This window comes from Rhipicephalus sanguineus, chromosome 11, assembly GCF_013339695.2.
Source record: "Rhipicephalus sanguineus isolate Rsan-2018 chromosome 11, BIME_Rsan_1.4, whole genome shotgun sequence".
NCBI classification, from domain to species: domain Eukaryota; kingdom Metazoa; phylum Arthropoda; class Arachnida; order Ixodida; family Ixodidae; genus Rhipicephalus; species Rhipicephalus sanguineus.
Genome location: NC_051186.1, coordinates 132,296,479 through 132,311,110, shown reverse-complemented (window position 1 = coordinate 132,311,110; position 14,632 = coordinate 132,296,479). Strand labels below are relative to the sequence as shown.

The following is a 14,632-nucleotide window of genomic DNA, read 5'->3' as shown; positions in this document are numbered from 1 at the left end:
AAATTACACAAATGACGCCGCCGTGACTGCGTTTCCTGTTTTAGGGTCTCGGAAAAACTAACTACGTCTTGTTGGCGATAATACGACGGATTAGTGCAGCTTTTTCACTCATTTTGCTTTCCGGACGGGCGCACAACCATAGAGTTTTCTTCCGTGCGCTCAATGACGGAGTTCGCACGCTATGGAAGCGCGCGCCGTTTAATTGCTCTGCTGCCGGTGAGTCGAGCAGCGATTCTTCCGATGCGGACTACGCCCAAGTGCCGAATCGGAATGTGATTCATTGGATTTCAGTTTGTGAGACGAGGATTTTGTGACCAGTTCAGACTCCGATGACGATCAAGGAGCGACATCTGAAAAGCGTGCGCGGCGAGCCATGCTTCAAAGACTAACGCTGGAAAGTTTAGTGATGGAGCACGAACATTTTTAACCGGAAAAGTACTCTGGTGCGCTTATTTTTGTGTCTGTGAGCTATGTATAATACAATGCATAATTTTTATTTATAAAAAGCCGCTGAGTTTATTTTTAGGATTTTGCTTGAATTTACTACGAATAAACCATGTGTATGTAACAACAAAAATGATTTTTTTGTCACTTTACGGTCACGAAAAAAAATTTTAGACAATTTTTTTCCGAAATAGAATCGTCTGAAGAATTTATTTCAGCAATAAAAAAATTACGCATTTTTGGACTGGATTTCGCGAGAAAATTCGACCCTCAAGGGTTAAAAACGTATACTGTAATTTTTCAGGGTGTAATCACGCTTAGCAGTACATTTGCTAGACTCTTGAGGGAATGGACTTTCATTCGACACAAAAAAAAACAATAACTAAAGAATTTTGTGTCAGTATCCCTTAAAAGGGTCACTCCCTCATCCATGGTCAAAAAACACATACAGAGGAAAGCAGGTGCTGCAGAGAGATGAAAACGGGAACATTTTGCATGCATCTATGTTTCTATTTTCATCCCGTCTTCTTTGCACAGTTCAAAAAAATATTTGCTGAATCATGTTCCACGCTCAATGATGTTTCAAGCAGTGGTTGTGCATGTGACTGACTCCAGCACAAAGCACAGCTTTCTAGCAAGCACGCCAGAACCCGTCACGAACCACTTTATTCCCAGGACATCTGAGGAATGGAACCGCCTCCCCGCGCAGTTGTTGTGGTCAAGGACAACACCAGCAACACCAGGAGAGAAGATGTTAACAAGCAGATTAAGAGGCAGAATATGATGACATTTTCATGCAAGCCATGATTTCATCCTTAATGCCATTGCATTTTTAATTCCGAAGAGTATGATAGTTTTTTAGAAGAAAAAAGCTCCAACACGACATGGACAGACTAAGACACAGGTGTTGTTAAGCCTTTGCAAGAGCTTAGACTCTGAAGCGCGCTCTGTCGTGCTGCAGGCATCGCTAGTCGAGCTGCAGAAAACCCCCAGATGTGCGTGTACACCCACACACACATGCAAACACGTTAGTCTGCCTCCTAAACGATGTTCAGCCGAGGTTGTGTCAAGCTCTACGTCAATAGGGCATGCCACAGCTGGCTTCCAAACCCTTCCATAGATGTACGCGTGAAGATAAAATGAAAGAAACTTAGATACACACACATAAAACATAAGGCCACACTGAGCCCAATGCATCACAAATAAGGCAGCTCCGAACTAGGGGTGCAAAGCCTGGAGGAAATGCGGAGCTGGGCAGCCTTCTTTATTTCTCTTCGGTTTTCTCTTTTTTTAACACGAAAGTGTTTTATGCCGGGGTCCACCAAGACTTCAGTGACGCATTTCCGTCACGGAAATGACGCTGAAAAAATTTACACCATCAGATGGCAAAGATAAAAAGTTCCGTCAACGGGCATCGAACCCACGACGGCTGCAAGAACAGATGCCGGGCACGCTACCCACTGCGCCAGTGACAGACTCTCGACGCTTTACAAACGCGCTTTTTATATCTCACACACTCCTCTCACAGTGCTCTCGGTCTGCAGGGTGGTGTTGCCTTCTATGAGCGGTAAAGTAAATTAATTCATCATTACTGTGGCCTCCGCGATTAGCACCTGCAGCGCTTGTTGCTAAACGTCCATCCTATTCGGCGAGTTTTCAATAGAACTGCAATTTTGTCAATGCCTTAACACGCCGTGAGGTGGCGATCTCGTCGGTCTCGCCCATAGCATCACGCTAATCCAAACCAAAAATAACTCTGCGACGCGCGCCTGCCTCACCTGGCTGTAGCACCGCGTTACGCTCCCCCCCCCCCCCCCCCCGAGAAAAATCGCAGCCGGGCTACACGCGACGCGCTTTGCGTTTCCCTCGAGTCCAGCCGTGGTGTTCAATCACACATGCCGCGGGATGGCGACCAAGTTCTGCGTCCAATATGCGACGCTCTTCTGGCCACCACACCTCGTTCTCTGATAACGCTTTCACCGTTAACTACTACAGCTACCACAAGGTTTTGTTTAAACGTGTACGTTAGTCGTCGGGATGGAGATGAACCACTAAGCATCAAAATGGGTGCATCGACGTTAAACGGTACTATAGCTGCTAGACATCTTTACACATTATGCAAACTCTCTCATATAAATGTATGACAAACATTCAGCTACTTTTGTAAGGACACGTTTTACTTTCGTGTTATTCCGATTCCTATAACGGAGGGATTAACCATGTTTTTTCTCCTCTTTTTCTTCCATTTTCTTTTTTTTGTCTTTTTTTTTCTATTTCTATTTTTCTTCCTATTTTTCTCCCTTTCTATCTCCCACTTGCTTCCTCTTTTTTTCCTATTTTTATACGTGGTTTCACCTGCGTTACGCCAAGTGATGACAGCATACGACAGCCCGGGCTTTTAAAGTGCTCCGCAGTTTAGAAATTTATACAGCATCGTATTACTTCCAAGGGCTGGTACAACATTACATTTGCTCTGCCCAAAAGCTTATGGTGTACACTAGTACTTCGAATAAAATTGTATCCTAAGTGTGTGTGTCTGTGCATGGTGTGTATTTATACATATACTATATATATCTCAGTACTATACTGCCTAGCCACAAATTTTTTCGGGGGAGGGGAGGGGGGGTGTTACCATACTTTATGTATGGTCGTGCATGCATTTTATTTGTGCCTGTATACAGGGTGTTCGAAATTAAGCTATGGCTTTCTTAAAATTCAGCTCTGGGAGGTATGTAAAAACCACCTTTGCAGATAACTCTTTTATCCAGCAGGACTCAAAGTGAGACAATTATTATCACTGTCAGCCGCCCAATTATTTAAGATTAAATGATTAACTTTTTAATGAGTGCAGTAAGCAGGCATGTTTGCATTGAAAACTTGGAGGCAGTCATGTTTCTATACAGTTCCACTTGGAAGAATTCTTCTAGCATGTCTGTGGCCTGAGATATCCCGCTGCAATGTGTAATTGCGGTTTGCATGCTTACGCATGCAAGACAGTGAGCACTGGAGCAAAACTCCTCTGCGATGTGCCGCAGAAGTTGCGTGCTGCATTTAATCTGACAGTGGGTCGAAGGCATAGGCAAAGATGGTAACGGTTACCATTTTGCTACCGGCCGGCGATAGCAAGCAATGACCGCTCGTAACATCAGGGAGGAACACTGCGCCGATCCTCACCGTCTTGCATGTGTAATCATGCAAACCGCAATTAAATTTTCAGCGGGATATCTCGCGGCACAGACATGCTAGAAGATTTCTTCCGAGCAAAACTGTATAGAAACGCGACTGCCTCCAAATTTTCAATACAAACATGCCCGCTTACTGCACTCATTAAAAAGTTCATCATTCCATCTTAGTTAATTGGGTGACTCACAGCGATAACTATTGTCTCACTTTGTGTCCCCCTGGATACATAACTTATCTGCAAAGGTGGTTTTCGCGTTCTGCCCAGTGCTGAATCTGAAAAATTTCAGGGGAGGTCTGAACCCTCCAACCCTTCCTTGGCTACAACAGTTATTATATATATATATATATATATATATATATATATATATATATATATATATATATATATATATATATATATATATATATATATATATATATATATATAATTACTGAAAAGAAAAAGCAACAACGCAGGAACTCAAGTAATAAAAACAGACATCATTTCATTGTGTGTGGAGAGCTTACGGCCGGTGCACACCGTCAGCCCATCTATCTGTCCTCAGCTGTGGGAAACCGAAGTCGAGTGCCGATAGGCAAGGAAAACTGTACCACACGTCAGCAGAACACAATGCGACACTGCGAAGCAATCGGCAAACGAATGACAGGCAGCCACGTGAATTGTAAAACATGCCCCGATTGCCTCGGCACTGCCAAACAAACAACAAGTGAATGATCCCATTGCCTGGCTTACACGCAGATTAATGTGGAGTTTTGAAAAATTAACTTGGCAAACTGTTATTCAATTGGCTGCATGTGCTTACATACAGGCAAGAGGCAGCTACGTGTAAAAGCGCATAAAACCACTCACATAGTATGGAGAGCCTGTACCTCTATAATGGACATTAGAAAATAATAACACCCCGCCGACTAAACTAACACCCTCTAACTAGACTTCACATAACAGCTCCAGGAAGCGGTCTATGCTTTCACTCAGCTAGACACTAAGAAGAAGCCATACTCTGGAGCCTTTATGTAGATGGATGACACCTGAGAAAAAAAAAAAAACTGTTTGCCAATCGGTGTGCAAACCATAATAAGGTCTTTAAAGACCTCATCAAAGACCTTCAAAAGACTTTGAGGCCTTTAAAAATAAATGCTTAAGACCTGCATATACAGAAGAGGCTTTTCTTTCCCCCCATTTATAATAATTCAGCAAAATCAGTATAGTTTATAAACCTAAGCATCAAGCTTTAAAAAAAAAACTTGGACACTTGAGCTTTAATCAGGCCCAGCCCGCATCACCTTCGCAATCGCTAGCCAGGCTTCGCTTGTCGGTGGACTCCTCAACAGTGCACATAACGTCGGCCATATTATCCTAGAGATCCCGTGTGCAAAACCAAGATACGATGAACGCACATCACTTTTCGGAGCCCTTGACGTAGTGCCAGTTGTAACCTGGATCGTTGATTCGCTGTAATCAGTGGTGAACCTCAAGCTTCAAAACTGCACTAACTGAACGCTTTGTGTAATGTCCGTTTATACGAGCTATTCTTTTCCTTCTTTTCATGCAAACCGACTATGATCCGCATTGCCACATGGCTCCAAGGACAGTGAAAGCAGAGTGAATGAACAACACAGCCACTGAAATTTCACCACGAAAACTGCAATAAAGAAAGAAAGGGCCGATGCAGAGATATAGCAAATAAGGTATCGATCCCTACCTTGTAGCCCGCAATGCACTGATTACCAGTCGCAAGCACCGCGCCACATCCATTTTTACTGCTACTGGCCGTGGTCATGATTTGAACAAAACTCGAGCTTTTGTGTTGCGACCAACGGCAGGCAGAACGTGCCTTGGAAATGAAAACATCCGTAACCTCGCCGCCGTCGGCACGGGAAAGAAAGGTTGCGAATTACGAATGCGACCTTTCCCAACATCCGATAAAAAAGCAGCGTCGCACCTGCTTACCAGGAATAACCTCGAATTGAAGCAGGTGCAAGTTTAAAAAAAGCGAGCTGAAAGATCGCAAACAATATCGATCATTGTTTTGAGACAAGCAGAACCTTGCTTCGAGCTAGTTGGTGGCGAGCCGTATTCGAAGAGTTTTGACGCCTGCCCTGTTTGTACCTTGTGTTCATTGTCCTCGTATATTATGCGCAACAAATTTCTTTGAATATGCAAACTAAGCTCAACACAATCAGGCATGTGGCAGGCACCATAGTGATTAAAAAAATAAAGAAAACAGAGGGGCTGAAGCTATGCTAAAGAACAGGTGCACTTGCTGATTCGGGAACCACATGTGCGCAATATTTTTTTTACTCTACTGCATTTAACTATCGTCAACTTCCTGCCTCTGAACAACTGTGCTTGCTTGCTCTGGGAGCCACAAGGCCATCAACGCAGCCCATGTTCGTTCCTAGTTGTTCCAAGCTACTACAGAGTAATCACAGGGACACGCGGTACTGTGCCGAGGTAATACAAACATCCGTGCAGGTGAAATTAAAGTATGTCATACGATTCCAGAAACACAGCAGATACTTTCTGCTCTGCTGACAAGACCAATGCTGTCGCAAAGCATTCTGCCTGAATCTGTGTCACTTTTTTCTTCTTTACATTCATTATATACAACTGATTGACGCAAAAACGATCCTGTACTTAACGTGCCAGCACACTTAGTTTATTTTGTCCCGACACAATAAGCCCAAAAGCATTTAGAAAGTATGCACTGGCATCGTCAAAGCCATTTGGCTGCATAGCCAGCACGGCGAAAGCTGCGAAACATGCTATCAACAGCCGTACGTTCATGTAACATGTACACTCCCTGCAAATGTACTATAAGATACCCGTACTATAATAGATACATATTTTTAGTAACGATATCTGCACTATAACCTCTACAAGCACTGCTGTGGGTGCAATTCCGCACTTCAGGATAGTGAACTAAAAGCGAAAGAAAAAATAAAAACAATTACACTGAGAACATATTGCGCACATCTCGAAACAGTTGTGACTAGCTTAATGCTACAAGTTCAAATAACATGTGTAAAGTGCTTAACTGAAAGTACTGGATGCTGTAGAGCTGTTCATTTACTCTCAGTGTAGGTGTGTTGTCATGAAGGGGGTTAAATTATCCGCCTGTCTTTCATGAAACTATGGCTGATGCAGCACTTATTCCTATTTTGTGCAAGAACTTCACCACCATTTTTGCTTAGCAGTGGTGCATATAATTTTTAATGCCACCGCAGAGTACAACGTGCATTACCAGTTTACGAATTCTAGTATAAACCATCAGCCCAGATGCAGTAATAAGAAATTTTTTGGCTATTTTCTGGCTTTTAATGAAGATGTTGGCCGGTCTGTGATCTACTGTGATCAGTAATTCAACTCAGTTTAGCCGATTAAATTATTATCATCACTTTCTTTTATGTACAGGTCAGGGTAAATGCAACTGCTGGACAAATTTAAAAAAACGCAGAAGTGCATCAACTAAAGTTACCATAAAATTCTTCATCGACCGTTCTACAAATGTCACATTCCACTAACAACAGTGCATTTTATATTTATACATGTAAGCATTTTACTAAAGGTGAAATGAAAAAATCTGAATTGCAAATCAAATGAAAATAACACTGTTCAGCTGCATGGCAGCAGGTTTTTCCACAATATTTACCAAGTAGGAGCCACGAAATCAGAATTTTCAATGAAGGTAGCGACATTTAAAACATGCCGTAAACATACTAAGAAATGTATGGTCACGCTTGCACCACGAAACTGACCATTAAGCATAAAGTGCACTTCAGAAAGGCAGCATGATGCCATGCCTGACTCGATTACATAGCCAGTATCTTGTAGCATATGTCTCATTTCAGCTTGATATCAATGATTTGGATCTTCTGAGTATCTGTGCTTGAAATGTACACTGCACATGCATAAAAATAAACTTGATTGTGTTTTTGTATTTAAACTATCTTAAAATCGATGCTGTTTCCACATTTGTCAAAGTGACAAGGTTTCCTGTCAGTACTTTTGTTGTGTTTTTGCTCGAGTGGCACTGCCCACTTTGCAAAATACGTTTTAGGTACTTGCACATAACTTGAATCGCAGGTAGAGCACTTTATACGAGGTGGAAAAAAAGAAAAGCACGCAGTGCACACAAGCTAATTGTGTGCAGCTGTGGCCGCTGGTACTTACGCATAACAGAACACATCTTCGATGCTAGGCCAGTACTGTGCGAGAAAGCAGGCATCCAATGTTGAAGGCAAATGATATGCACGCCCAATACGACACTACACAGGTGTGTGTATATATATATATCGGGTGTCCCAGATATCTTTAACCAAGGGTTAAAAAATACAATATTAGAGGCAGGCCAGTGAAATCAGTTGCAAATTGCTGAGACATCTTGCGTACTGCAGACAATCTTTTGTTTGGTAATTAATTAATTTGTTAATTAGGATTATTTAACTAAATTGCTAAATATTGATATTAGGCAAGAAACGCGACTTGCAAAGATCGAGAGCGTCTCCAGAAACTCCCACTGCGTTATTTGCGATCAAGAAAGTCTCAGTGCACACCATTTTTTCCAAGCTGTAAAGAAAGCTCGCGAAATACAAAAAGAACCACGTGACTAGCGCCTTCGCGCGCCGGCGAACGTGCTGCTCTCAGCCGTGGTTTGAGCGAACGAAATCAGCTGCGGCCGCTTTCTTTGCAGCTTGGAAAAAATGGTGTACGTGAGGCTTTCTTTATCGCAATACCGCAATGGGGTTTTCTGGAGACGCTCTCGATCTTTGCAAGTCGCATTTCTTGCCTAATGCCAATATTTAGCAATTTAGCTAAATTAACAATTTAATTAATTACCAAACAAAAAATTGTCTGCAGTACGCAAGGTGGCTGTCAGCAATTTGCAACTGATTGCACTCGCCTGCCTCTAATATTGTAATTTTTAACCCTTGGATAAAGATAGCTGGGACAACCGATATATATATATATATATATATATATATATATATATGTAACGCATGAACAAGGCGATGGTAGGAGAAGGCGACGAAGAAGAAGTGCGCGTGCATTAGAATAAATGCATGGCAACTGAACCACGACGCGTCTCTGTTTTGTAACGTTACACAAGTCGACAGGATCGACCTCATCAATCTGCCATGGCTAAGCCGAAGCCTCCACTCAACATACCGAAGTACAAGGGAACACCAGAAGACGTCCCCGTCGACAAGTGGCTTCTTCTTTTCGATACGAAGGCGGTCGAGGCATCGTGGACACACAGCGATCGGGTCAGTCACTTCAGCGAATACATCGAAGGGGAAGCGTTCAAGTGGTACCTAACAGAGATTTTCGGCAAAGGCGAGACATGGGACGATATCAAGAGCGGCATGCAAAACCGCTTTGCTACGACCGACGGAGATGCCTTTCGTCTCTTCATTCACTACCGGCTGAAAGGAGGGCAGACCATCAAGGACTACTACGACGAGAAAAAACGACTGGGCTCCTTGGCCGACCTTAAAGAGCGCCACATCATTTCTGGACTGACTGACGGTGTTCCTCCTGATGTGGAACTAGCGCTCGCCGGACTGTCTTTCACCTCGTCATCAGAGTGGCTCGCCGCTGCTCAACGGGTCGAGACATCCTTAAAACGGGTGAGAGGAGTTTCTTTTGCTCGTAATCCTGGCACTACATCAGGAGCTTCACGTCTCTTCAGCAGACCGCAGCAGCCAACGTTGACTTCTCGACCGCGTGCCCCACAAAACGAATGTAGATATTGCTCAGCTGCTGGCTTCCCACGGCAGTTTCATTGGCACAACGAATGTCCGCGCCGCGGCAACGTGTCCGCTATTGAGACTAGACCGGGAAACGAGGAGAGCGACCCAGAGTTTCATTAATACGCTTCAAAGCTCTCATCAACGGAAGGTCAGTAACTGCAATTCTTGATACAGGAGCCACCATTACTTGTATCAGTGAGGATGTGTACAAACAGCTCAAACTTCAGTTGATGAGAGACTCCAGCATCGCTGTCCAGCAAGTTACTTCAAGCATTCGAACTTTGGGTCGCGTAAACATTCATTTGCAAATTGGGAATGTAACAAAGAAAGTTTATGTACACGTTCTGCGAGGCATGAGAACGCAATTAATTCTTGGCCTAGACAGCGCTTCGTACTTCAATCTTTCTGTAAATTTGGAAAGCAAGTCAGTGACGCAAGGACGTCAAAATTTGAACCTACCGGATCATAATGCAAAGCAAACCATTGAAGCCCCACTGATGAACACCCTGACTTCGGAAAACTTATCAGAGCGTGAATCTGCGGTGCTCGACTCTCTTTTAAACAAGTATGACGAGATCTTTTCGAAATCCCAAACAGATATTGGATGCATCACTACTGAGCAACATAGGATCGCACTTACCAATGCTGTCCCAATTCATCGAGCACCATACAGATGTTCACAGGCAGACAAAGCGGAGATTAACAAACAAGTTGACGCCCTCATTAAGCAAGGGGTTGTGAGGCCTTCGTTATCCCCCTACGCCGCACCGGTCATCTTAGCGGAAAAGAAGGGCGAAGGACGTACTCGGCTATGTATTGACTACCGCAAGCTCAACGCCATAACGGTACCCGACTATCAACCAATTCCACGTATAGATGATATTCTTGACCACTTGGGAAAGGCGGAGTTTTTCACTACGTTGGATGTAACGTCCGGATACTGGCATGTCCGAATGCATCCCGATGACGTTCAGAAAACTGCGTTTGTCACGGCTAATGGTCATTATGAGTGGTTGGTAATGCCGTTCGGGTTAAAGAACGCTCCGGCTACATTTGAAAGAGCCATGAAATCAATAATAGCCAAACATCAGCTCACTAATGTTAACTACTTTGACGATGTGGTCGTATACTCGGAGACATTTGACGATCATATACGACACCTTGACGCTTTATTGAAAGCTCTTAAAACCGAGAACGTAAGACTAAAACGAAAAAAGTGCCAGTTTGCAAGATCCAGCATTGAATATTTGGGCCACAAGATTTCACGTGGAATAGTGACACCTAAGCAAAGTAACGTGGCTGCAATACTCAGATTTCCGACACCTAAACGAGAGAAAGATCTCCAGCGTTTCCTGGGCACTGTAAACACTTACAGACAGTACATCCCTCATTTCAGCGATATTGCTCTTCCCCTCACGAAACTACTCTGCAAAGGCAGCAAGTGGTCGTGGACAGAAGCATGCGAGCAAGCCTTTCGGGAACTGAAGGAGCGAATGACTGAAGAACCGGTGCTTCGCATATACGATCCTTCTATACCATGTACTGTGTACTGTGACGCGTCTGCCGAAGGCATTGGTGCAGTGCTGAAGCAGCCTGACGACAAAGGCAAGGAACATCCCATTGCCTATTATTCCCGCAAACTACTGAAGCATGAGATGAACTATGCTATTACAGAGAGAGAATGCCTTGCCATTATAGATGCCATTGATAAATGGCATTGCTACCTTCACGGAAAGCCATTCACTGTCGTAACGGATCACTCTGCACTTCAGTGGTTGACGAATGTTAAGAATCCGCAAGGTCGTCTCTTCCGGTGGTCTTTAAAGTTGTCAATGTATGAAGTCAACATCAAACATCAAAAAGGCGTAAGCAACGTAGAAGCGGATACACTCTCCAGAGCCCCCATAGTTCAACTTCTGTCACACGACGAACTTCAACGATGCACCAATGAGCACCCAAGAGGACCGTATTCATTGGAAAACAACATAGTCATCGTCAAAAGAAAAGGACTAAGGAAGATATATGTGCCACATGAACTGCGCCCTACCATTCTTAAGAACGCACATCAACATTTCGGGCATGTCGGAGTGAAGAAGACACTGTCACTCCTGTCTCCACAATACTATTGGCCGGATATGGTAACCGATGTTGCCACCTATATTCGGCATTGCGATACATGCCAGAGATGCAAGAAGACGAAAACAAAGAAGTATGGGACACTTGAATCACTGCCTCCAGCTGAAGAGCCTTTTGACCTCTTCGCAATGGACACCATTGGAGGATTTTCTGGATACGGCTCATCAAAAAGGTTTATCCATTTGGTTATTGATCATGCTACTCGCTACGTATGGGCGTTCGCTCATAAAAGTGAAAACAGTGACGCCTACATCTCATGCCTGAAAACCATTTTTGCTGCGGGAAAACCAAGGAAGTTCCTTTCAGATCGCGGAACGGGATTCACTGCAGGAAAATTTAAGCAGTTCCTAAAGCACAACCGAATACATCAACTCTTCACTTCATCTCATCATCCGCAATGCAATGGTATGAATGAGCGGACAAACCAGACCATTGTAACCAGACTTAAATGTAAGATCAATGACGAGCCACAGAAGTGTTGGACAAAACTGCTCTCGGAAGTAATAGACGAGTACAACAGAACGCCCCACGAAGTTACCGGCTACGCACCTTCATTCCTGATGTATGGAATTCCATCGTATCCAACTATTCTGGAACAACGAGAAGAAACTGTTGAAGAAGCGCGGAAAGCTGCGGTTCACAATTCCATCACCTACCACAATAAGAACAAAGTCATCTATGATAGGAAATTTCTCCCGATTGAGTTCCAAGTCGGTGACTTTGTCCTTTACGAGACACCATGGCATCCCAACAACGGCAAACTGAGTTCCATCATGGAAGGTCCTTACAAGATTCTACGCAAGGTCTCACCAGTGAACTACGAGATCGACCGCTCTGTGTTTCCTTTAGGTAGAAACTCTGATATTGTTCATGTTAGCAAACTGCGGCGTTATTTTGTACCTTCTGAACTGCGACTTTCTCGGGGGGAGGGGGAAAAGTGTAACGCATGAACAAGGCGATGGTAGGAGAAGGCGACGAAGAAGTGCGCGTGCATTAGAATAAATGCATGGCAACTGAACCACGACGCGTCTCTGTTTTGTAACGTTACACACACACATATATATATATATATATATATATATATATATATATATATATATATATATATATATATATATATATATTTCAGATAGAGAACTTTTTTTGTAGCCAATCAACGGCATTTGCATCCTCAGGGAAAGAAACACCACGTACCATAAGCTGCTTCCCCTTACGACAATGATATATGTTGAAAGTCATAAAAGGTGCTCGGGATTCCGCTGCACAGAAAATGGTTCTAAAATAGAAACAAATCTTAATGTAGTTAGTGAAGTTCACATAAAAACAACGCACGACCGTCTGCTCTAATGGTCACCTGCCTGCCAAAAGAAAGCATCAAGGTTACAAACTACAGTAGACTCTCATCGAACGGAACCTGAAGGGAGCAGGAAATAATGTTCCGTTTAACAGGAGCTCCATTTACCGAGAGATGAACAGGGGTGCAGAATTTAAGTACGAAACCAATCATATTAGAGGAAGTTGTTCCATTTAAGCAGCAATTTCGTTTAGGAGATTTTCGCTTACTGAGAGTCTACAGTATATGTTCGAATAAAGCCAGTCCTCTCATTGATTCCTTTAGACTCGCCCTTGTTAAGAAAGCATTCAAAACGATGCCAATATTTCGAGACTTCAATCATAAAAGCTGTCTGATGAAGGTCTATGACCAAATAAAAGACGTGTTTCGAAATAGACGTGGCATTGGGGACGTGACCTTGACACCGAACTTGCCTGGGCACAAAGCCCAGCTTCGAGGGATGCCCCCGCACTACTGTCACCTTGTCATTATTTTTAGCTGCCAAAGATGTGCAGTGACCGCGAAGCCGTAGGGCACAATCTCTTTTACTCAACAGCGTACCATCCGAAATACTGAGCTACTCACTGTGACCGAATGGAAGGAACATCTGAGTAAACTGTGTGACGCATTAGCTCAAGTGCAAGACAATGCATAGTGCTATATGGTTGTGTCTTGATCTACGTTGCACAATTATCATCCCACAAACTCATATAATTTTGTGCTACTTTAGAAGGCACACCAGATTATGAAGATTTCTAATTAGAAAACACCATAATTGAAGTTCGTACCATTTATGACAGCATGAAATAAAACAAATCGGCATACACGGACCCAGTGTGAAGCATGCATGCTTGCATAGAAACCCCAGCCAGCAAGAACACTTTTTCTTTCACTAAGAGTACAGTAAAACTGTAGCTAGATTAATGTATATACAAAAGGTGTCGCCTTGCTCTATTCCGAGACTCCACGCCCACACTATAACAAACAGCCTGAACAGCATGTAACGTAACAAAGGTGCACAGTCATGCTCACAGTCTTGTTTGCAATAGCGCATGATGTAAGTCAATTTGAGACAGGAAGCGCCAGAGAGCACCAGTTTAAAGGGTAGTTGATAAGCTACAGTTCATAGCGAATATGGCAATCCTGTGATGACATAGCAAATACAATATAGTGGCCAGGTGTTAGCATGAAGAGGCCACGTCAAGGCGCCTAGTTTGTTTATTTCTTTCGCACCAAGCTTGTCTATTGTGTAGGCTGATCGTTAAGAAGTTCATTCAACGTGGCTGCTGATATCACTCAACTACGCAGTAACCTATAAACACCTACTGCCAGCAGCCAGCCACACTCAACTCCAGTTTGACAGCTGCTCCGCTGTGGCAATCACATTGCCTTAAAGTTCATAAGTTGACTGCGAGCCGACAGCTCTGCGGAGCCTGTCGGCACGTCCGCCTGCACGTGTCGCTACTTGTCACCACAATGACATCAACGGATTGCTCACACGTTCTATCGCACTCGTGACACCGGACGATAGCTAGACGCAAAATCTACTTCCCAGCAAACCTTGCCAGAGTCGGAGTTGGGAACGTGACGTGCACGTCCACGACACGTGCGCAGAATTCTAAGCCCTCCCTTCCGGCCTGCCTGATCACGGATAGAAAGAATTCTGACAACACAACAATTTGTCATTGCTATGCTCACTTCTCAACACTTGTCAATTACAGAGACTGCATCCCTCATACGAATTACAACAGCAGGCTGGACAGTGACTGCACTGCTGGCTGC

At 43.7% G+C, this 14,632-nt stretch overlaps 1 protein-coding gene across 7 annotated transcripts in view; it reads right to left on the bottom strand.

The window, feature by feature from the left end:
* The window catches only part of LOC119374501 (UTP--glucose-1-phosphate uridylyltransferase), a 97,524-nt gene that overhangs the window by 46,624 nt on the left and 36,268 nt on the right, over positions 1-14,632 (bottom strand). The window contains exon 1 of one of the 7 annotated variants that reach the window (XM_037644625.2): positions 7,802-7,819. The exons of 5 other annotated variants lie outside the window; for them this stretch is intronic. Coding sequence is in view for 1 of the 2 variants with exons in the window: in XM_037644620.2 (XP_037500548.1) it covers positions 5,331-5,408 (78 nt within the window). In the remaining variant the exon portion in view is untranslated. Of the gene's footprint in view, positions 1-5,330; positions 5,502-7,801; positions 7,820-14,632 lie in introns of those variants that run through there. One more of the 7 variants, XM_037644620.2, reaches the window with a different exon arrangement.